The sequence below is a fragment of the Talpa europaea genome (assembly GCF_964194135.1).
Source record: "Talpa europaea genome assembly, chromosome: 10".
Taxonomy (NCBI): domain Eukaryota; kingdom Metazoa; phylum Chordata; class Mammalia; order Eulipotyphla; family Talpidae; genus Talpa; species Talpa europaea.
The window spans coordinates 9412416-9435533 of record NC_140077.1 but is presented as its reverse complement, the minus strand read 5'-3'; the positions used below and the strand labels follow the sequence as shown (position 1 = coordinate 9435533).

General features: G+C 43.0%; 1 protein-coding gene across 1 annotated transcript in view; it reads left to right on the top strand.

The window, feature by feature from the left end:
- The window catches only part of PNLIPRP3 (pancreatic lipase related protein 3), a gene marked incomplete at its 3' end in the record, with an annotated part of 28024 nt that extends 11995 nt beyond the window's left edge, over nt 1–16029 (top strand). The window contains exons 5-12 of the mRNA XM_084244545.1: nt 3271–3379; nt 5431–5550; nt 5633–5755; nt 9181–9299; nt 11838–11970; nt 13421–13532; nt 15512–15679; nt 15948–16029. Coding sequence (XP_084100671.1) covers nt 3271–3379; nt 5431–5550; nt 5633–5755; nt 9181–9299; nt 11838–11970; nt 13421–13532; nt 15512–15679; nt 15948–16029 — 966 coding nt within the window. The remainder of the gene's footprint in view (nt 1–3270; nt 3380–5430; nt 5551–5632; nt 5756–9180; nt 9300–11837; nt 11971–13420; nt 13533–15511; nt 15680–15947) is intronic.
- Between the last annotated feature and the right edge of the window lie 7089 nt (nt 16030–23118).

The window sequence follows — 23118 nt, the reverse complement described above, 5'->3', positions numbered from 1 at the left end:
CCAGGTACATGGCCAGCAAGGGTGCCAGCAGGCCTCCCGGGCCCCTGGCAAGTCTTCACTCTGGGCTTCTCTGCCTTGCTTTCTCCCCTTCTCTCTTTCTCCTGCCTGTCTCTGTACTGCAGCCATGGCCACAGAAGTCAACAACTTAACTTATAACAATGTAAGAAATGCAGGCGCCCCAGCAGGCAGGGCAAGCCTAATGGCGGAGGGCAGGAAAGCTGAAAACCATTTACCCTACAATCCACCTGCTCAGGTTTTCTGCCATACAGTCTATATACAAGTTATATACAGTTTTCCCTTAACAAACATAAACAGTGCAGCCACGGCCCACAAAAGAAAATAGTATACAACTGAATAATGTAACAGAACACAAGTAAGTCCAAGCAGGGCACCAACCTAGTGGCAGAAGGCGATTATTGGCACCAGCAAATGATCCACCACTTCTGCTGTGGAAGGCACTGCTCATTCGAGGGGGGAACCACTCAGGCATCTGCTGAGTGCCGTCAGGCTTCCTGGCCTTCTCTGGCTGTGGTCTCCACCACAAGCCACACTCTGCATCCACCCCCAGGATGCGCTCGCTCCTGGATTGGCGATTCTCTGCTATTGGGGGTAATCGCCAACCCTCAGGGTTTCTGTCTGCTGTCGCTCCAACACTTGGCTTTCATAGCCACCAGTAAGACACGCAGACGCCTGCACTTGGCCAACCCACTGCACAAGCACCTGGGTCGGGGATCCGTGGATGCAAGCTCCACCTGTGGCCTCTCTTGGGTCCCCTTGTTAGGGGGAAAGATGTCCTGAGCAAACTCCATGCAGGCTTTGTGGATGCCACCCCCACGCCATCAGGACACTGGGAACTACAAATCCCATGAGCCCCAAAGGGAAGTTGTGAGGTTCTAAGGGCGGAGTTAAGCAGCCATTTTCTCTATTTGTAAATAAAACCAGCCATGTTAGGGGAGTCCGGGGCACTTGGCTCGTGCTCTTGGCCAGGCAGGTATGGTCTCGGCGGGTCATTTTGGATTCCAGGTCTGCGGAACAGGTAGGACGCATTTAAGACTTTATCTCCCTCTTTTCTCCCTGAGTTGTTCATTTCCTCGTTTCCCTTTCCCTTGTAAATAAATCTTTGTTAACCTTTTGTGTGTGCCTGCAGGGTAAGTCCCTTTTAAGTGCGCTGGTGAGGACCCACAGTTAGGCAACTCGTTTTAGAGCGGGGTTGCCCTGTAACACCCTCTTTGGCTGTGGGCTCCATCACAAGCCACGTTCCCCACCCATCCTCTAAGGACAGATTCCTCAGCTCCTCACCTTCACTCTACAGTGAGCAGGCCATCACCCACTGGTGATTTTAAGAGACTCACTGGCCTTCTTTAACATACTTCAACTGCTTAACAGCCGCTCAGGGCTTCCCAATCTCAACACCAGCTTTTGCCTTTCTAAGTTGGCTTTTCCTCTGCCTGGCTGCAAAGAACTTGGTGAGGGCTTCCTCCCTCAGCCAATCTTGGGTCCTTCTCATGCCTGCCCCTTCCCCTACTATGGCCATTGCCTCTCCAGGCTGTGGCCCTTGGATTGCTGGGCAGTACCCACGGAGGCCCACTGGCCACCTCCAGATTCCCATCTCCTGGGGTGTACAAACAATACCATCCTCTCCCAGGGCCCCCAAAACATAACATTACCCTGTCAAAGTTCCTCCACCTTCTGGTGGGATTGTCAGTCCAAGTCCATCCATTGTTCCTTGTGCCAGCACTGGGTGAGCTCTGAATCATGGTCCCTTCTTCCCTGACAATTCTGCTGCCTCAGGGGTCCTGGGCTGGCCCTCGCGGGCTGTCTCCTCCTCCACTCAAGGTCTCGTACCCCAGCTCCCAGACCTTGTCCACCTCCTGTGCTCCTGCAGAGTCTTTAGCTCTTCCCACAGCTCCTGGACTCTGGTCACCTCCTGTGCTGCCATGGTGCCTCCAACATTGTCACAGGCTCTCGGTCTGCTACTCCTCAGTCCCTCCTGAGGTCTTCAGAGGGCTCCATACCCATCTGCATCGGATCATCCGGCCGACTTACACCAATTATAAGGGCAGGAAGGGACAGAGCAGGTTTTCTATGATCCTCTGTGCTGCCCCCACATGTCTCCTTTGTCAGGGAGGGATTTGGAGAAGGTCCTTATGTCAAGAGAATGAAAGCAGATTTGTGTTCTCAGAGAACAGTGAGTATGATAAGCTTTCCTAGATGTGGTTGTCCACCTTGAGCCTTCAGCTGTGGGCTCTTCCATCCTGCTCCAGGAAATAAATAGCGTGACTTATAGGAAACTGGGAGATGTTTGTTGAACTGAAACGAAAAGTAAGGAGCATGTAGCCCTGGGGGTAACCCAGACGCCAGGCCCTCAGTTCCTGTCACCACATCACAGGGATGGGGCCACTTCCCTGCAGGGACTGGCCCCAGGGCAGGTAGGTGCCTGGGGGCAGCAGGCGGTTGATGGAGGAGAGAAGATGGAGGGCAGGACGACTAAGAGCCCTCTCAGACACCAGCCTGGAGAGGAGGGTGGGAAAGAGCAGAGACTTAAAACGATGGCAGCAAAGAGAAAGGGCGCCCTCAGGCCCAGACCTGGAGCCATTCTGAGGCAGCCATTCACATGTAAATGAGGGGAAATACTCTTCATAAAGCAGCACAGAATATTGTCATTACTGTTGGAAAGATGGAACATTTGATCAAATCACCAATTTATGCAAGTGAAGGAAATTGCCTGATTTTTACTGTTATCACGAAGAGAGCCTAAAAATGAAGATGCACCTAAAATGCTTGTTCCTTTGTTCCCATGAAGGCCCGCGTGTGTGAATTTTGGGGCACATAATCTCTTTGTGAATATTCTTAACACCCCATTTTGAAAGTCAAATTCATGCCAGACCTGTGTGGTAGAGTTGACTTGGAGGAAATGGACGTGGGTGAGGCAGACAACAGCACGGACTAGGTGCCCGTGACCTGTGGTGGAGACCAGTTGGAAGGGCATGGACTAGAAGCCAAGATACAGTTCTGGGCTGTTCTCTTGCTCCCGGTCACCGGGAGGCCACTTAGCATGGGGAGAAGAGCAGAAACAAAGCTTTCCTCAGACCCACCTGATGCTCCCTCCATTCAGATGGATGTGGGTGGGCTCGAGACCACCTTGTCACCTCCTCAGTCCCAAGAGGGAGACGCACATCCATGCCTTTTTCATTGTAAGCCTATTTAAAAGTCAATCTACCTCTTTTCAAAAGACTTATTCAGTTTTCCTTTTTTAAAAAATCCCATCAGGAAAAATTTGGATATTCCCCTGCTAAAGTGCACTTGATTGGCCACAGCTTGGGAGCACACCTGGCTGGGGAAGCTGGGTCCAGGACCCCCGGCCTGGGGCGAATAACTGGTAAGCCCTCCCCGTTCCATGTCTCCTTCACCGGCCTCGTGCCTCCTTGTGCCCTGGCAGCTGTTGGAACGCAGGCCCTCTCTCGCCTGCCTGGATCTGGCTGCCCCCAGCTCTGCCTTGCACGAGCACTGAGCGTGCCCTCCCCGTCCAGGCCCTGCCATGCCACTGCCGGCTCAGTCCACTGCCTTGGACGTCTTCACTCTCATGTGAACATTTCTCACTTCATCGTGTCCTCCTGTGTTTCTGTGCCTTTGTGCAGGCCATGCCCTCTCACCCTCAATGTTGACTGCCCACCTGCAGCCCCCTCTTCTTTGGGCGCGGCTCATTCTCTGTGCTGTCCTTGCGTACGCCTCCATCATGGTTGATAGATACAAATATCGCAGTCTTGTATTTACACACCTGTTATTTCCAATAAACTCTGAGCTCCCGCCCCCACCGCAGACACAGTGCACAGTAGGTACCTTTCTGGTTTTAAACCAATAAACTTCCAGTTCCATGTGTGCACACAGACACACACCATTTTGATTTCAAATTAAGATTTTTTTCTAGAAATGTTAAGAATTCCATCTTGAGTTTCAAATACGCTGGCTTTGCAGCCTTCTTAGATACTAATTTTCTCCTGCGGAAAGTTTCCTCTTTCTTATCCCAATCTGATTCCAGCTCAACGCAACGCCAACCTGCTGACATCACCATTCTTACTTTGGTGCCACTGGTTGGCAAAAATCCCCTTTAGGTTTTCAAGCCCAGGAGAAAGGATGTGTGGGCCCAGCTGTGTATAGAGTCTTAAATCATCTACACAGCCTGGGGACCCACATTCCAACCATACATGAAAACCCACCTGGGTTACAGTAAGTTCACTGAAGTTTTGTTTACTTAATTCTTATTTCAAAGGCAGATACTATAAAACTCCAATTTTTCCTGCTAACTGAATTGTCCTATCAAGTAAATAGAAAACAATAAATGTGTAGAGGTCCTCTGAAGGTCCAAAGAATTTATATTATTTGGATGTTATGATCAATATTCCTTCTAAGTGGTTTTTGAACAATCATGTTCCTTGAATAACAAAGGAACTGAGACTCAAAAAATGATGTTGGCTGTGTAATAAAACCAGTTGAAAACAGAGAAGTCAGTTCCCCACTTGTGCTAAACTCCTTCCTCCTGGAGGGTCCGTGTATTCTCTTCACCACCACCCACCACCCCCCCCCACCCCCGGGAGGCTCCCACCCGCCTTTACCCTGGCGTGGCCCATTGTCCAAGGCTGGTTACCTGTCCTCTTGTATGAGCACAGTACCTGTGCTCACCTATCTCTGCACTGAGCACACTGGATGGAGGTGCCCTCCCCTTGAAACATGAAGCCCTTGCAGACAAGACCAGGCCTTGTCCCTTCTCTAGTGTCAAAGCCAGTTCCCGGTGCGTTGTAAGTGCTTGATAATCCATTGTCTCTTGTGTAAATGAGCGAATGTGTGAACTGTGATGGCATTTTAGAGCCTTTGAGATATCTGACCTTTACTTCACAAGACAACTGAACAGAGACAATGGGCTGAGTCTGGACCCCTGGGTTCTGAGGACATAGGGGGACTGAGTCAGGCCAAGGGTGGCTGGACTTCTAGTTTTAGTTCATAGGAAATGTGAGACTGAGCGGAGAGCTAGGATTCTCTCATTTTAACTGTCCTGCTTTGAGATTCATTTTTACATACTGAAGGGTTCTTATCTTTCATTTTTACTTACACTTGCCTATAAATGTTGCTTTTGAGGTTGTCTGCAGTTCACCACCTTCATTGTATATATGTGGGAGTCACATGAAGACCCCAGAACAGCCTCTTGGACTGTTCTGACTTGGTTGGCATCATCTAGACAGAAGCTTACTTGTGTATAGGAGCCTGACATTGTAATATATCTACGTAGATGCTGCATTTATAGACCCTGTCTATGTACCTGTGCTACATTAGTCATGTCAAAGGAGAACACCCCACCTTCACCATCCATCCTTCCAATATAGCAACACTGTTGTGTGCAACGTGACATGTAATAGACCTCGGTCTCTTTCCCAGGGCTGGATCCGGCAGGGCCGTATTTCCACAACACGCCGAATGAAGTCCGGCTGGACCCCTCAGACGCCAGCTTTGTGGATGTCATCCATACGAACGGAGTTCGCTTCTTCTTTGAGCTTGGTCAGTTTTCAACAGAAACAGAAACTACCAGGCTCACAGAGGAGGATCTTAGAAGCACTCATTCTGCTTTTACCTACTGCAGGTGCCGGAACTATTAATGCTTGTGGACACCTGGACTTTTACCCAAATGGAGGGAAGCACATGCCAGGATGTGAAGACTTAATTACACCTTTATTTAAATTTGATTTCAATGTTTATAAGAAAGGTAAGTATCTTCTAAAACATGAAGACTGCTGCTGTACATTCACTCAGCTCCCTCCCAGGATGGGAGCCACGTTTTTGTTTATAATATAAATATAATATCAAAATCCATTTTAGCCCCAAGTAGTCACATGTATGAAGCTCCCACCAATTGTGAGATCTGCAAGGTCAGGTACTGTCTCTTAGTTACCTTTGCATCTCCAGTGCCCGGCAGAATGTCTAGATAGTCATTGATAGAAACCAGGAGACGGTTTCTCCATGTTCTGTTCATCCATCCAACTTTGGACTGAGTTCTTGCTAGGGGCACACTTTGATTCGAACAGCAGATGTTGGAATGAAGACAAACATCCTTCCCTGAAGGAGTTAATCTACTTTTCTAGAAAAACAACAAAGAAATCAGTGCCAAGAAGACAAGATAAAGCACAGAATGGGAATGTGATATACTGGTGACAGTGGGAGTGAAGTAGAGAACATTTTTGATGGGTGGCCGGGGAGTCCTTACTGAGCAGATGATCTGAAAGAGTTAACCACGTGGGTCATCAGACTCCTTTATATACACAGGCTTCCCAGGCAAAGGGGCTAGGTTAGCAGGTACAAAGGGCCTGGGGCAGGAACCTGTGTGAGGTTCCAGTGAGAACCTTTTGTGGTTGAGATGAGTGAAAGAGAAGAAAGTACCTGGGCATGATTAGAGAAGGAGTCAGGGAAAAGGAGAAAATAAAAGGCCTGATGGACTATAGAAATGACTTTAGCTTTTACTCAACGGAGAGGGAAGCCATGGGGGGAGTTTGAGCAGAAGATACACATGGTTTGGCTTTTTAGCAGAATCACTCTGGGTCACAAATTAATTGCATATTAAATAAATAGAACTTACCCTTTTATAATGCCAATAATAGTATATTTATAAGGCACTTAGTTATAAACACAAAAATTTTTTGTTTGAAAATTCCATTCCTCCTTATCTCTACATTTTGTCATCACATAAATAATGAAATAGGTTGTACATACTATAGAATAATGCATAATGACATAGTATATGATTATATGATGACAAATATCTGAATGATTCTAAACATCTCACCACTTGATCCCATGTGGTCAGAATATCTAGATGATGTCATTATTTGACCTCTCACTTGGCTGTTCTAGAAGAAAGACACACAGATCATGACATTGAGGTAGCTTGAATTTCTTCTTCATTAGAGGTAAATTTCAGAGTTTTAGTATGTGTTCTGAATGAGTTAAAGTGATTGGAATTATCTATTTGCACATGCAAAGATTACTTAAAATAAAAAATACTGATTAATCTACCGGTAAGTCACATAATCAAACTGTGAATTAAAGTCAATTCTACCTCATACAGATAAGAAAAATTCATTTTTAAAAGGCCTATATAAAACTTGTTTATCTTCTTATTTTCCTTGCAATGATGTAAAATCCTTCCTATTTGGATAAAATATGGGCCATCAGACTCCTTTATATAACTGCATTTTGTTATACACAGAGCACTTGAAATTTTGTAAAGAATTAATTCAAGTAAAATATACACTTATCATAAGCTATCATTTTGAGACATTAGAAGATTTCCTACAATTTTATTAGATTAAAAGCACATTCATCATTCATATTGTCTTCAGATGAGCTTTAAGACTGCAAGATATTCTATTTTACATTTATGTATTACAAAGAAACCATTTACTTTTAAAAATCATGTTCCCCAATATTCTAATGTATACACATGTCTAAACCACAATTAACTGGGCATAGAAATCTGTATAAAAAGATCTGATGTAAGAGACGTTCTTGTTTAAAAAAAGGATGAACATGATTGGCCTCTGCTGATTATATTGCATTTTTGAAATTATGCTGTCTCATTGCATATCTATTGCATAAAAAACCATAGTGACTTATAAGAACAGTGGCTTTATTGTCATGATTCAGAGGCTTAAGATTCAAATAGAATTCTGCCAAGATCTGCTTTGCAGTGTGTCATGGGGATGACTCATGTGATTGCATCCAGCTAGGGGCTGGGCTGGACTAAGCTGGGTGGGAGGGTCCAACAATGTGCTCCATGCCTGGGGTCTTGGAACTGGCTCTCCTCTTTGTTTTGTTTTTTTTTTTTTTAATTTTTTTTTAAATTTAATTTTTATTTATACAATAGCTGGGGTACAGGCTAGAGGTGCAGGAGGGTGAGAGGATTCACCAGGGACAGGGTGGGGAGCAGAACAGGCAGACAGACTGAAAGCACTGCTGAGGGGAGCAGCAGGCGAGGCAAGAGAGGTCTGCCACGACATGTGGGTTTCTCCCTGGCCGGCCGGGAATCGAACTCGCGCTGCAGAGGCTCCGGACAGCTTCACAGTGCTGCACTCAACCCGCTGCGCCACCGGGGAGGCCGCTGGCACTCTTCTTTGAATGGTCTGTTATCCTTCATGACCAGTCTCCCCAGCTAGTGTCCCTGGATTTCTAAACACGGAGGCTGTATTCCAAGGTAACAGGAGAGGATGCTGGATGGTTTCTTTGCACCAAGGCCCTGGAATTTGCATAATGTCCATTCCTCCATGTTCTGTTGGTCAAAGCAAGTCACATGACTAGCTTTGGGATAGGTGGGGAATGAAAAAATAGGCTGCATGTCTTGAAGGGAGCAAGAGTAATATGATATGGCAAAGGGAGAGGACCTGGAGTAATTCATTGGACACAGAAGGCCACTATTGTGAAGCAATGAGATGCTATCTATAGTGAAACCAAAATCTACTTTCTTAAAGGCAGCTGAGCTTTGGAACAATAGTCCATGCCTCACAGGAAAATGTTGTCATATAAAGAAAACACCCATGGCTAGAACGCTTTGGTAACTCCACAATGCAAGGTGAATGCAGATCTGTCTTATTTATGGTACAATAATCCTCGCTGTTGGTGACATTGAGGTGCATGCCTGACAATAACAAAGCCAATTTGTCTTTAGCATTCTTTATAATGCTGCTGACCGGTCACCTTGAAGCTTAGCTGAAGCTGGTTTACCTGGCAGGCTGCTTTGTGACTGAATAGGAATTGCATTTAGTTCTTTCTGCAGAAATGGGGAGACAGAGTTGACTGACTTAAGTTGGATTCTTTAAGCTTTAAGTGCTTATGTCAGAGATCTGGAAAGTGTTCGGGATGTTAATGTCACAAAGTCATCGACCTCTGCTTTTGTGTATTTACCTTGATGAATGTGCCTTTAGACTCACACAGAGAATTCTTTGGTGTGAAGAAAATGACTTGTAACGTGAATAAATGTGTAAGTGCATGTCTCCACGCAGGGGGTCTGGCTGGCTCAACCCTCCTACCCCAACACAAGAAACTGTCATTTAAAGTTGCTTTTTCTAAGACATAGTTTATATTATCAGTTATCTGTTCATCAGTCCATCGCTCTCAGTTAATTGGAAATTGTTTTCACAGCAGTGGTTTCCTTCTTTGATTGCAACCACGCCCGAAGTCACCGCTTCTATATTGAAAGCATTCTCAATCCCGATGCCTTTATTGCTTACCCTTGTAGATCCTACGAATCTTTTACAGCAGTAAGTAAAGCACTTTGCCATGGAATTTAATTAGCAAGTCATTTTTGAAGCATGATCAGCCAACTAAAAATTAGGACTTTGAGTTTGTGGCAAAAAAAATAGCAGCTGCCATTTCGGGGAATAATAGATGCTTTCTGTGCTGAGTAGTGAACAGTAGCTGGGTTGCTGAAGGGCTTAAATAACAAAACCTGCTATTTGCATTCTGGTTGTTTCAGCTTTTTTGAAGATTATATCCAATTTTGCTTTTTGGGCTATTTGTTATGCAGTAATTAGATCCTCCTTTTCTGGCATATATTTTAAACATCATCTTCAAAGATATCCTGAGCAGGCTGAACCAATCAAGAGCTACAACCAAACACATCACTATTTGGTTGAAACATGTAAATTGTTTTACTAAAATTCAGTTATTTATACAAAGCACAACAAAGGCAGGCTAGCTCACAGGAGCCCCTCACTCATCAACATACCAAATCTGATTTTGCTTGCGTCATGAAGCACACGAGCCAGATGTGAGCGGAACATATTTTTTCATTTGGTTAACATTATGAAAGAGGAAGGAAATCTCTTTTGTAGTGGGAAGTGGAAAGGTTTTCCTTCTCAGACTTTAGAAACCTAATCCCATTTTATCAGGGTAGAAGAAGGTGGTATTTCAGCTGAAGTTTCTTGGAAGTCCTGGCACCCAGTGGTGAGGAGCTGTGGGGACAGGGTCCTGCCCCTCCTGCTACAGAGCACGGTGGCGCCCTGAGCTGTCCTCACTCCCTGAGCCAGCTGTCCTTCCTCAAGGGCCATCGGCTCAACTGCCTGTTCAGGAGCCTGCCCGCCAAACACTGGCTTTTCCCCTCTGACCCCCAACTTCCACGCCTCCTTCTTCCAGCCCCAGAGGTGCCATGAGTGTCTAAAGGCGTCTCGGCATTAACTGTACTGAAAGCAGGTGAAACATGCAGAGAAAGTCACCTTCAGAGATAAGGGGATCGATCTGCCAGATGGGAGACCCTTAGGCTCCTGTGACACGGAGGCTCATTACGGGTAGAGACCAGAGAACATTGTGTCAATTTCCTTGATGCGTTTTATTGTACTTTTACCAAATAGTCATAAAAATGAAGTGAAATGAAGGAAATGAAATAAAATACAAGAGGGGCTCTCAAGCCAGGCTGGCCAGTTCACATTCTCCCACCGTCACTGACTGGATTTGCGAACGCAGGCAACTTGGTTAACTTGTCTCTGCTGCACTTTCCTCATCTGTTAAGTAAAAGACTAAAGGCATCAACATAATAAGGGACTTTGTGGGGATTCATCGCATTTGATACCTGTAGATCAGAACAGTGGCGGTACAGGCTATGCTCTCAATAATATGACCTATTATTATTGTTGTTGTTAGAATTTTTCTTGTTTAAAAATGGGAGTTGGGCCTCCGCTGGTGGCACAGCGGTTGAGCGCTGGGTTGCGAGGCTGCCTGCAGCCTCTGCAGCGCCAGTTCGATCCCCGGCCACCGGTGAGGGTCCCACCAAAAAAAAAAAATGGGAGTTTAAAATGTTTTATTATAATCCCAGCTTAAATATCCATGGTTTATAAATCTAAAGGTTCAAAACCTAAAGAAGAAAATACGCAAAACACTGCGACCCAGATTTTTTTATGTTAACATTTTGTTAGCTTTGCTGTAGATTTTAAAACAGACAAATAAACTTGCAGTTCCTAATATTCCTTTCACACACACCCCCCAAAGCAAAGTTTGAAGTGAATTTCATATATAGGTAAGAATGACATCATTGTGTTAGTATTTTTCAGGATTTGCTTTTTTCATTGACTTTTGTAAATTTGAGATCTGTTTTGATGAAAATACGTCTCTTGTACTTATTTTGTAGGAATCAGCCACTGTTGATTCGCTCATGCCTCTACTAATGCACGTTTTGGCTATTTCCAATTCTTGTTATCAAAAGCAATTCTGCCATAAACACCTCTGCATGCCTTCTTACGAACTTCCGAGGAAGTTTCTTTATGGCACGTAATGGAAGTGAAGTCATTGAAGCATATGTGCATTTCTGTCTTTATTAGACATTACTGAATTGCTGTCTGCAATGCCTGTCAATTTGCATTCTCCTCAGAAGCAAGCGAGAATGCTCTGTCCCATGTCTTCATCAGTGCTTATATTGCCGATCATTTTAAGTCTTGCAAATCTGAGGATGAAATTGTACTTTGTTTTAATTCGCACATCTCTCACAACTTAACACGTGAGACGAGTGTCTTTCCCAATCGTAGTCATTGACTATGTGCGTTTTCTCTTCTGTGGATTATCTATTCGTATCATTGGCCCACTTCCTATCAGTCTGCTTTATCCTTTCCCTCGGTAGTTTTTATTTTGCTTTCCTTTATTTTGAAAGCAGGGAGGGTGGCCTGATAGGCAACCTAGTTGTTTTTAAATGTACATGCTTTATTTAGATTTGAAAGATTTTATAGTTTAATAATATGCAGCGCATAAGTTTACCGAAGGTCAACCTTTCTAATTACATTTCTAATTACCTCTTATTTTTTTGTCACCAGGGAACTTGCTTCCATTGTCCCAAAGAAGGTTGCCCAACGATGGGTCATTTTGCTGATAGATTTCAGCTCAAAAATATGAAACCTAATAGATCATATTATTTTTTAAACACAGGGACTTTTTCCCCATTTGCCCGTAAGTATTGTAGCTCGGTTTTATTGTAATGCTTTAAGTACTTATCTTTAAAAATTGAACAGTTTTTACTGAGTCTCTACTAAATGACTGGGCACCAGGCCAGGCTCTGAGGTTGCAGGGGAAGATGATACAGTGCGCTCAGGCTCCTGGGAATGGCAGCAAAAACAAAAGCCTCCGCTTCCGTCCTGTGTTCCAAACTTTCTGTTAGGAGAGGCTCAGAGGAGAAACTTCTACCACCAGGCCAGGGGAGTCTCTGAGGAAAAGAGATGCCTAAGGGGACTCCTGAACAATGAATGAAAGGGAAAGGAAATAGGATCTTCAGGCAGGAGCTGCCCAGCCAGCAGTGTGGAGACCCCAAGGGGAATAGCATGAGGCGGGCAAGACAAATTGGGTTCAATAATGAAACTGTGCACCATGTGGGGAGTCTGGGCTCTTCTGAGCTAAAGGAAAGCCACTGCAGGGTAATAAAATTATCTGATTTTTTAAAAAGAAAAATCACTCCTTTAGCTACAGAGATTGGAGGGGACAAAACAAGGCAGAAGGGCCTGTTAGAACAGTTGTGGCCTCTCCACTGTGTGGGCTGATGGATGTGCTAACTCACCTTATTGTGGTGATCACTTCATATGTGTGCATATCAAGTCATGACGTGCGCTTTCAGCACATGGTATTACATGTACACGACATCTCAACGGAGCAGGGAGGAAAGCAAAAGAATTGCTGCAACTATCCAGGCTGAAGCAGAGAGATGACAGATGGGTGAGAGGGAGAAGCAAGAAGCAATGTGAAGAAAGGATTGAGGGATGTCGAGGGTGCTTCTGGCCGGGTGGTGCGTCGTTGAACTTGGTGACACAGGAAGAGATGCTGAGTGAGAGGGCTGGGAGCTCGGTTTCTAGCATGTTGGGGTTGCGAGACCTTTAGGATTTGGGGCTGTGCAGCGGGTCTCAGCCTCTGGAGACCAGGATGGGCTAGACAGACCTGAGAATCACCTGCTCTTAGACAGCAGTCAAAGCTGTGAACATGGGGGTGTAATTACTCAAGAAAAGGACATCCAGTGGGAAGCGAAGAAAGTGAAAAAATGATGTAAAAAATATATAAAATAAAAATTTTAAAAAATGTGGGAAGGGAGGGCAGAGAAAGAGGCTCCTCCAAAAGAGATAGGACTGGGCAGAGACGGAAGGAAAATTGGTTGGGGTGGCAGTTCAGAGTCAAGAAAAGAAAGACAGTGAAGAAGGAGGATGCCATTTTGACACCATATATGACAAAGATCAGATGAGACAGGGGCCCAAAGGGACTTGAGCCACGAAGCACCAGTTGTATTTTGTCATGTACATGCATCACCTTGATCTGCATTAACTAAAACTTGCGCCTATGTTGAAATGCCCAGGACATCATGCTTTTTACGTGTTTTCTTTAAGCCTTCATTTTTCTCTCGTTTCTTCCTTATCTCCAGGTTGGAGACATAAACTGTCTGTCAAACTCAGTGGAAACAATGTCACCGAAGGCAGCTTATTTCTCCTTGTAGGTGGAACAACTGGGAAAACAGGAGAGTTTGCCATCACCAGGTAGGGAAGAAGGGACACAGATCCCCTGGCGCCGGGCATGTGGTTAGTAGTTACCCAGCTGTCTTTGCCTTTCCCACAGTGCCACAGGCTATCATGTAACATATGACTTTCCTGGTTAGGTCACATATTCCAGATATGAAGAAGAAGGCATAAGCTCTATTTTCTCTACAAATTCTGCTACAAACAGAAAATGTTAGGACATGATGACATGAAACTGTAGATCTAGATAAAAAAAGAGAGAGGAAAAAATTGACATAAAAAAGATATATTTCATCCAATCCATTTAAGGTTATAAAAGTGTGAGCATATGTTTTATTTGTATAGATCACAAATGATTTATGAAAGAAGACATTCATATCAGTTGCCAAATTTCTAATAAGCTGCCATAGTAGTACCCACAGACATAAGCCATCTATTAAAATAGTCAACAATAGGAATAATTCACAAGAGCCATTCACTCTGCATCTTGTGCTAAATTCCCCCTTTATCTTGAGTTGTCCTTAATCTTTTCTTTGATCAGCCTTAGCAGTTTTGCATTGCATATTTCACTTTCGTGATTTCATTCTATAATGCATTTCAGAATTAATATCATTCACACAAATTAGCTGTGACCTTTTTACGAACTGATGAATGGGTTCGATGTTCTGCTTCTGTGATGTTCATATCTTTAAATACTGGGTAAAGGCACAAGAAGCAGTGATTTGGTGCTTGTCTTGTCGGTTGCCTCAATCCCCCTGGTAGAGTTTGGACACACCCTTTGGCCCTAATGGAGCTGCTTGTAAACATGAGCTCAGGCCGTGGCAGGTCCTGGTTGATCCCCTGGCTCCTTTCTGGCGTGTCTTCCATGTTGGCTTTGTTCATCTCCAGCTCAGCAGATACCCTGAGGGTGCCCCCTTCCTGACTTCACCCATGCTGTTCCCTATTCCAAACACCCTGTCTGAGCACATCTCACTTCTGCTGCTCTCCAGTAAGCAGTTCCTCTGAAAATATTCAACACACAGGGCCACAGTCTGTCTCTCTGACTCTGCCTGAGGCTGTGCAGCTTGTGTCCTGCACACAATGGCTGTGGCTGGGACAGGTGGGGACAGATGTGACGTTCCTATCCTTTCACATTGGTGAGAATGCTGCAACATATCTGCTTCCTTTGCTGTTTGAAATGCTGTTGTGTAGTTACCCGATCCTCTTCAGGAGAATTAAGCATTTTGATTCACAGTAGCCTGAAGATGTCTTGGGATGAAGTCAGTTAAATGAGTATGTGCTGGCTTCGTCCCCAACTTCAGTCAAAACACCTAAATGTCTTTGATACCAGGCGTTGTTCTCATGATGGGATACAGACAAGGGCCTTACTTTCGTGGAGCTTCCCGTCCAGTTAGAAGAAAGAGATGATAAATTAAGAAAGGAAAAAGAAAATAATAGAAATCGAGAAGTCTCATCTGGTCTAATTTTGGTTCAGATAAAATTTCCTTCTGTTTCAAAATAATCCACTTCTCTCTGGTCTCTTGCAATGTTCACCAATACATCTCTTGAGCACTGTTTTAATTAACTAAGATTTCTATACAGATAAAGATGTGTAGAATGTTTACTTAATAAAAGGGAAGCATTTTGCTACTGACAGCTGCTAAACAGACTTCTGGTTTACAGATCAGTTTTGTATGAATTTAATCTGTCTTTGCCAGTTTGATCATTTCTGGTGTCGATAAAATCTGGTTTCTAACACTACAAAGCCAAGACCAGATCTTTCGTTATAGAAAATTCATCAAGATAAGCACTTCTAAAAATCAACTCATCAGACTTCCTACTGACCTCACACTTCTAAGCTCCAGAACTGTGCAATACTGATGGGCGATAATGAGAATGGAAAAAAATAACCCCCATCAGCAAGTGCTCTTCCTTCCCATGACCCACGCGAAGGCAGTATCCCACTTTAGCTTTGCAAGTAACCAGTGAAAGCTTCTGAGTCTGATTTTTTCTGCTTGCAGTGGAACACTTGAGCCGGGAATGACTTACACAAAATTAATTGATGCAGATGTTAATGTCGGAAACGTTACAAGTATAACGTTCATTTGGAAGGAACATTCCTTTGGACATTCTCAGAATAAGTTGGGAGCAGAAATGGTGATAGATAAATCTGGAATATATGGGTATAAGTAAGTCTTGCTTTTTCACATGCATGTTCACATAAAGTTTAAATTTTGTGCATGGCATTTAAAAAACACATCTAGTTTGAAATTCTCAACTAATGTGAAAATGTGTATGCCTTGAAATTCTGTAATTAAAGGAATGATTAAAAAAATCAATTCTATATTTGCAAAAGTGTTTACAAAATAATAATTGCTCATGAAATTTGAAGACCAATGTCTTCTGTCCTCACCCTTGGAATCGTATTAATGTTCCTCCCCCCTTTAATTTTTTCAGATCCACCTTCTGTAGCCAAGACTTCATGGGACCTAACACTGCCCAGATCCTAAAACCATGCTTATCCCAGATACTGCCATGATGGATCCACGTAATGGGGACAGCGAAAAAATAATCTCCTTCCAGTCAGTGTCCAAGCCCTACTTGGCCCTTGTAAATGACATAGCAAAGTATACTTGTTTTTTTATGTATAGAATGTTTTCTCACTACAAACTTTTATATGTGCCCTAAAAACTGGCTGAGCCCTGGGACAGAGTATAGTGGTATGATCTCTAAGAATTTGGATATCATAGACAAAATAGAACTGCATTGGCATTTCCCTGAGCGAGTAGTGGTGCAAAAGCAAGGCAGTATAAACTCATCAGGAGCAAGTGAGTCTCTGCGGGTTCAGTGTTGAGAGTAAAGTTAGAGGATTCCAGGGTAATCATTGTTCTAAAATGATTTAAGGAATATTTATTATGTTGTGAACTCTTGCTAAGACAAATTATGGATATAGCTCATGATTGCTAATAGATTATAACCCTGTGGGTTGATCTGTCTATCTATTAATAATGAAAATGAATGAGTGTGTTAATATTTCCAAGGTGTACCTTGGTCTCCAGAGTGTGTATGAGAAAAAGAATTTGGAGCTTATCTGTGATGTGAATGTCAGCTAGCAATGAGGATGATCACTCCATCTTTTAGAAGTTCCATAGCCCCGGAGAATTACTCATCCCCTTTCACCTTGAAGGACCCCTTGAAAATTTGTATTTATCCTGAAGGAAGCATTTCATTTATAAAGCACTTAACAAACCTTTTGTGTTTGCATTAATAATACTGTAATATTTAAATGTGTCAACTGTGTTTTGCCTTTTCTTTGGCTTCAATTTCTTCTAATTCAGTTGTCTTTATCCAATGAAAATGAAAGTTGAACCCTTTATTTGCTCAGTTTTCTCTCTCTGGGCTCAGAGATAGAACCCTGCACTATAAATAATGTTCAAAAGAAATGATGGCAGGCACTCTGCAGAGGGTTTTTTGATTCTCCCTGGTCCCTTGCTGCCAACTGAACCTCAAGAAACCTAAGGATGTGCACAGAGTCAAGTGATGGCAGCAATCCGAGAACAAAGTGTGGAGACGCTTTGCTATTGGATGCTTGGGGGACAGAGATTGGCTGGAGCACAAAGTTTGGTGCAAGCAGGAAAGACAAGGAGACACACTTTGCATCCTCCCGCTTGTGTCCCACCTCCCTGGTGGGCATAGTAGCCATCGTCTAAGGTCAGCTACAGAGTGGCCATGAGCTACCCCAGGGGAGGGTCAAGCCCTATAGAGTGACTGCCCCAGGCCCAGCACTCCTTGGCATCTGCACTGGCACCCTAGTAAGAAGTCCGCACCATGGCCCAGGGAAGGAGACCTCTTGTGAGAGCAGCTGTCCTGAGCTTTCTTCCTCTCGGCAGACATTCCCAGACCTGGAGGAAGAGTTATGGGGCCACCTTGGGCCCCAGGAGTCCTGGCCTGCCTCCTGGTCCATGGGGTCTCTTGGCTGCCTCTTTCTAAGCCTCAAAGGCAAATTGAGAGACAATTAACTTCTAGGATCCCTATTTTAAATAAATATTGACTTTCATTCCTATTGTTCTTAATGGGACATCTAAATGTCTACCCACCCCTTTCTCATGTGCAAGGAGGAAAAATAGTGCAGGTGTTCTTTGGGGAAAGGGATGCCAACTGTTCAAGGTGACAACACTATTGTCGTGGGTATTATTGCCTCCAAAAGTGCTAAAAAGAACAATTTCCTTTTCCTCTGAGAGTCTTGCTTTATCACAGCATAGTATTTGGGGTCTACAATTGATGGGGCAAAGAAATTTTGCTTCTTGGATGAACTCCTGTTAATGCTGCAAAGTGACTGCCAATTGAGCTAGCCTTTGGCCTCCTCCACTCCCTGCTGCCACATTCATGCTGATAGAGTCTAAGACCAGAACCTGGAGGTGGGGGTAAAAATGATTAATATAGTTGTTAAACCAACAATAAAAATGAAAATCCTTAAGAGCACACTGCTATAGAAGGTATCTGGAAGCACAGACCAGAGGTGGGGTTATGCAGATTGAGAGCCAGTAAATCCCAAGTCCTGTAAATCAACCTGTCACACCCTAAAAGTGATTAACTTAACAATAGATAACAATTCCACAAAGGAATGAATCCCTCCCCAAAAGAACAGTGTATCAGGACAATTTCTGCACCGGCAAACGCAGCTCTGTAGCCCGACTGTGACTATGCAGGTCCCTCTCTTTTCCTATCTCCTTTTCCTAATGAACTTGTCCCTTTACAATATAACCTGCAAATATCTTAGTCTTCTCAATAACATCCCTGTGACCAACTGAAAGGGGAATTCAACCAAAACTTTTCTCAGAGGCCATCCAAGGATCCCACTCACTGAATGCAACACTCAACAAAATGACATCAACACTTTGTCATATCTCCCAGAAATGCTACTTCCAAAGTTGATGATTAGTATCTCCTTCCTCCACCACAATGGACTGCCCTTCATACTCACCAAGTAACATCTTCAGATCTTTTAATTGGGATCCATGACCCTCTACTTTCTTAAAAACTATTCAACTTTTCACAAGGTATCCTTTTATACCCAGCTAAAGCTGCTCAGTACATCCATAGTTACTCTTATTAATGCCCTCAATTCCCTGTCTTATATCCTTTTCATCCTGTCAGGCAAAACCTCAACCAGGATGCACCGAGATTCCCTAGGCCAGAACCCTAACAACTGAGTGCTCCTGGGACAGTGTGGTGGAACTAAATACCACTTATCAACAAGATTTTAAAATTCTATGTTACTTTTTTTTATGTGGCTCTTATCCAGAACTCTTCTACTTTGTACAGGAATCAGAGGTCATTGGAAAACCAATCCCACTTCTTCTGATCCAAACATATGAACTATATACTACTTCATCCTTTCTATCCTTTTTCCACTGTCCAATGTCAGTGCTGCTCCTGCACCATGAACCCCACCCTCTCCATCTTTGTTGGGAACTCTACCCTATTGCTTACATTTTCTCTCTTCAGTAATTTCAACCTCTCATTGCATCAGCTTTTTAAAACTCTAAGTCTCTCCTATTGGGAAAAAACGACTCTCAACTCTGAATGTCCTTTTATTCCCATGCGACCTCAGAGCAGCTCTCACCAATATTTCTAACAACCTCCAATCACTAAATGAATATGGGAAATTTTACTCATTTGCTCTATCCCCCTGCAGAATCCAACACTGTTGTCAACTCCATCCTGTTCTCTTTATTTTTAAAATTAAGAAAAAGTTTATTTTTATCATACATTTTAAAAAATGATCAAATATTAATAGCAGCAGAGAATTATTAAACTGGAACCTCTAGGTATTTGTCAGTCAAACAATTGTCAGATTTTGCTAATTGCATTTTATCAGTGTATATACAAATACACACTCCCTGTTTTGGCTTTGTTTTTGTTAGAATATTTTAAACCAAATCCTAGCCATAATACTGTTTCTCCCATATATACTTCAATATATAGCTATAAACTTCAAATTTCCTTAACATAACTAGAATACCCATTTTATAAAAATTAACCATTTTTAAAAGATGTATTTATTTATGAATACAAGAAGTGGGGTATGGGCCAAAGGTGTGGGGGGTGAGAGGATTCACCAGAGACAGAGTGGGGAACAGAACAAGCAGACTGACTGAAATACACTATGGAGGGCAGCAGTGGACAAGTCAGGAGAGGCCTGCTGCACCATGTGGGTAGCTCCCTGGCTGGGGATCAAATTCGTGCTGCAGTGATTATGGATAGCTTCATAGGTTGCGTCTTAACCCCTGCGCCACCAGGGAGGCCCCCCAAAATATTAATCATTTTTAAATAAATTTAAGATTAACTAAAAATTCCTTACTATCATTTCAAACTTCCCAAGTTGTCTGAAAAATGTCTTTTGGCAATGATTTTTTTTTTTAAATTGGGAACCAAGAAAGATCCATACATCGCCCTTGATTGACTTGTCACTAAGTCTCTTCATCTATAACACATCACCCACCCCTTCTTCCATGCCAATTGTTAAGTGACCCACATGAGTTGTCTTGTAAATTTTCTACCATTTAACTGATGGAGTCTCTCCAGTATCATTTGGTATATTACTCTATTTTGTATCTTTCCCATAGACTGGTATTTAGTTTGAGAAGTCTTGGGAACATTCAGATTCCTCCCCACTGGGGCAACTTTGCACTGTACAGTTCTCAAGTTAACTGCTGATCTTTTCTTTTTCTTTAATTTCTTTTTAAAACTATGTATGTAGTAGCACTTCCTAAATTGGAAAGGGCTATCCCAATTAGAGTTGTAGGTAAAACCAAATATGGATTGGATTATCCTTTAGTGACTAAATGGCAGGGTAAGACGAGAAAGTCCCCTGGAAGAAGGTTTGCAAGAGTTTATGCTTCAGTTGGACTGGAGGAGAGAGGCAAGTGGCCATGTCCAGATCCAAATATGACAAGACCCTGAACTCCATACTATATCTAGGGCTGGAGGAGGCAAATAACAAACGCTCCTACCAAATACAGATGCCTGGTTGAGTTGTGTGGCCATTTCCACACGCGCCTCAGAAATGGTTATTATCCAAGTGGATAATAACCTCCCCTGCTTAATAGAGCCCTCGGGTTTTGTTGACTCTGCAACTTCAGAGTGAGCAGAGGACCTCAGAACAGAAGAATAATTTATGCCAAGTTATTGTTTCCCAGCCTTTAAAATCTAAGCTCCTGTGAGATAAACATAAAAATCTCATGTCCCTCCTGGGGTCTTTACTCCTTCACTTGAGAAAATCAATCTTGTTTCCTACATCCTCTAGCCAAAAAGATTTTGTAAATCTTGACTTTCTGTAGATTGTGCAATAAAAAAGATCATTGTGCCTTGTGTTGCATTGTGTTGTGTTATTCCACTGCCCCCCTCCCCAATACATAGTATATTGTAATACCATATGGGCTTTTTTAGAGCTCTGCTCTGAAGGATTTAAGCCTAACACTCAGGCGAGTGGACATATATTTACTGGATTTCATTCCAGTATGAGAGGCTGAATGTGTACACAGACTGGGCCAAGGATTTTTGGCAACTGTTTTTTCCTTATACTATTTATTTTCCATGTTTGAGTTTTGCAAACATTTAACCTTTACATTGTCATATTTTTCTTTACCTTTATAGGCTTTTCCCCATTCATTCATTTAACAAACATTTACTGGCTTGTTTTTATGCACCAGGCCTTGTGCCAAGTAATGAAGTTAGATGAAAAACAAGAGGAGGTCCCGCTCTTGAAGTACACACAGCTCCGAAGAGGACCAGGGAAAGGAAGTCCTTGATTACAATGCAAAATGACAGAACTGTGATAAAAGCAGGCAACAGGAGTGAGAGAAGCACAGAAAAGAACCAGCTAACTCAACTGCTCTCATGACCTCAGGCCTTTGCTCATTGATCTATGGAAGCAATCAAGACAGAGAACACAGTAGGTCTTCTTTTCTAAATTCTCTGGTTACCAGCTAATATTGTTATAAGTGAACCCATTTTAGATTGCCAAAAATTATGGTCCTGGAGGAAAAGAGATGACATTTCTCTCATTTATGCACATGTCCACCTATTGTCGAAGATCTGTGGCTGTCAGCTGTGACCAGAGAAGCAATAGTTTCCTCTAGGGTCCCAGGCAGTGGGAGCAAAGGCATGCCCAGAGATTTAGGATGACCCCTCCAGATAGAATATGACCAGCCCCCCATCTCCAAGTGGTCTCTAACACAGGCCAGTGGCCTGAAGTGAGTCAACTTCAAAACCAAGCCTATTGATCAAGAAGACAGATGCAATTACCAAACCTCGATCCATCAGGCAGGAATAACCACAGCAAACCTAACATTTAAAATAACTTCAGGCAAGAAATGTGTGAGTTTGTGGAGGAGAATGCAACTTAACAGCAAAGGAAAGACCATTACTTCCTGACTCTTAGCTCAAAGGCATGTAGGCAGCAGGCCCTGGCTTCGGAACCCTGTTCATTTCTATGAGACAAGCCTCTCGAGCTTCTTGTAGAAATAAGGACACCATTCCAATTGTTATACTACATGCAGATGCTAGAAAAGGAAATGTTACAATTCCCTTCTGGCTTAAAATTGTAAAGGTATGCCTACTTACAGTTTCTGTAGTACAGAAAGGAATTTATCTCTAAGCAAACATTTTTAAGTCAACCAATCAGAATTAGACCTTTATAGGATAAGGGTTACTTTTGTAGGATATAACACCCATATCTAAAGTCCAGGCATTTTTATCAAGCCCCTTGTAGAGTTTAGAAACAGCATCTGCAACAACATATTTATTATGCACATCTTGAGCTTTCTCTCTGAAGCTGAGGGTGGGGGAGGAGATGCAATATTTTCTGTCCTTTTTATAGAAATTTATTTCACCAGTACTTGCAAAGGCCCTTGGGTTTTCAAGAGCAGAAACTGTTATCCCATTGGTTTCACAAAGAGAAAGACAGAAACCCAAGGAGGCTAAAACATAGAACCTGGGAAAAGAAAAATCAGCAGACAAATGGAGCACGGGCGTGTGCTGTTTTGTACCAACAATGCAGATGTTGTTTTCTGAAATCTCAGAAACAGCAGTTTATTTCTTTTCTCAACTTCTACAATATCCTAAAATTAAGCATAGTGAGTAGAGCATGCAGTGCCGAATCAAGGGAGATGAAGTCGGCTTCTGATTCCAGAATCAATTCATGAAGCAAATGTGGGCAAATCATTTCTCCTCCTTGAGCCTCAGTGTGTCTGCCAATAAAACGAAGATAAGATTTCTGATTTATGAGGCTGCTTTCTAGTTCTGCAGTCCTTTAGATAATGAGGTGAGGATGTGTGTGTGTGTGTGTGTGTGTGTGTGTGTGTGTGTGACTGTATAGATAATGGGAATAGATCAATAAAAAATAAAACTCAGAATTTTCTTTTGTGGCCATAAGTCTCCCCAGTCATATAAACTTTTAATTAGGTATGTATATATTTGTATGCTCTACACTGATTGTATCTAATATATTTATGTTTTTCTAAAGTTTCACTTGCCTGATCATGGAAAGCCTGGTTTAAGCTTTCTTGAGCTTAAACTAATTATGAGGGTGCCCTCTAGTGGAGGGATGAGTATATGGCGTCAT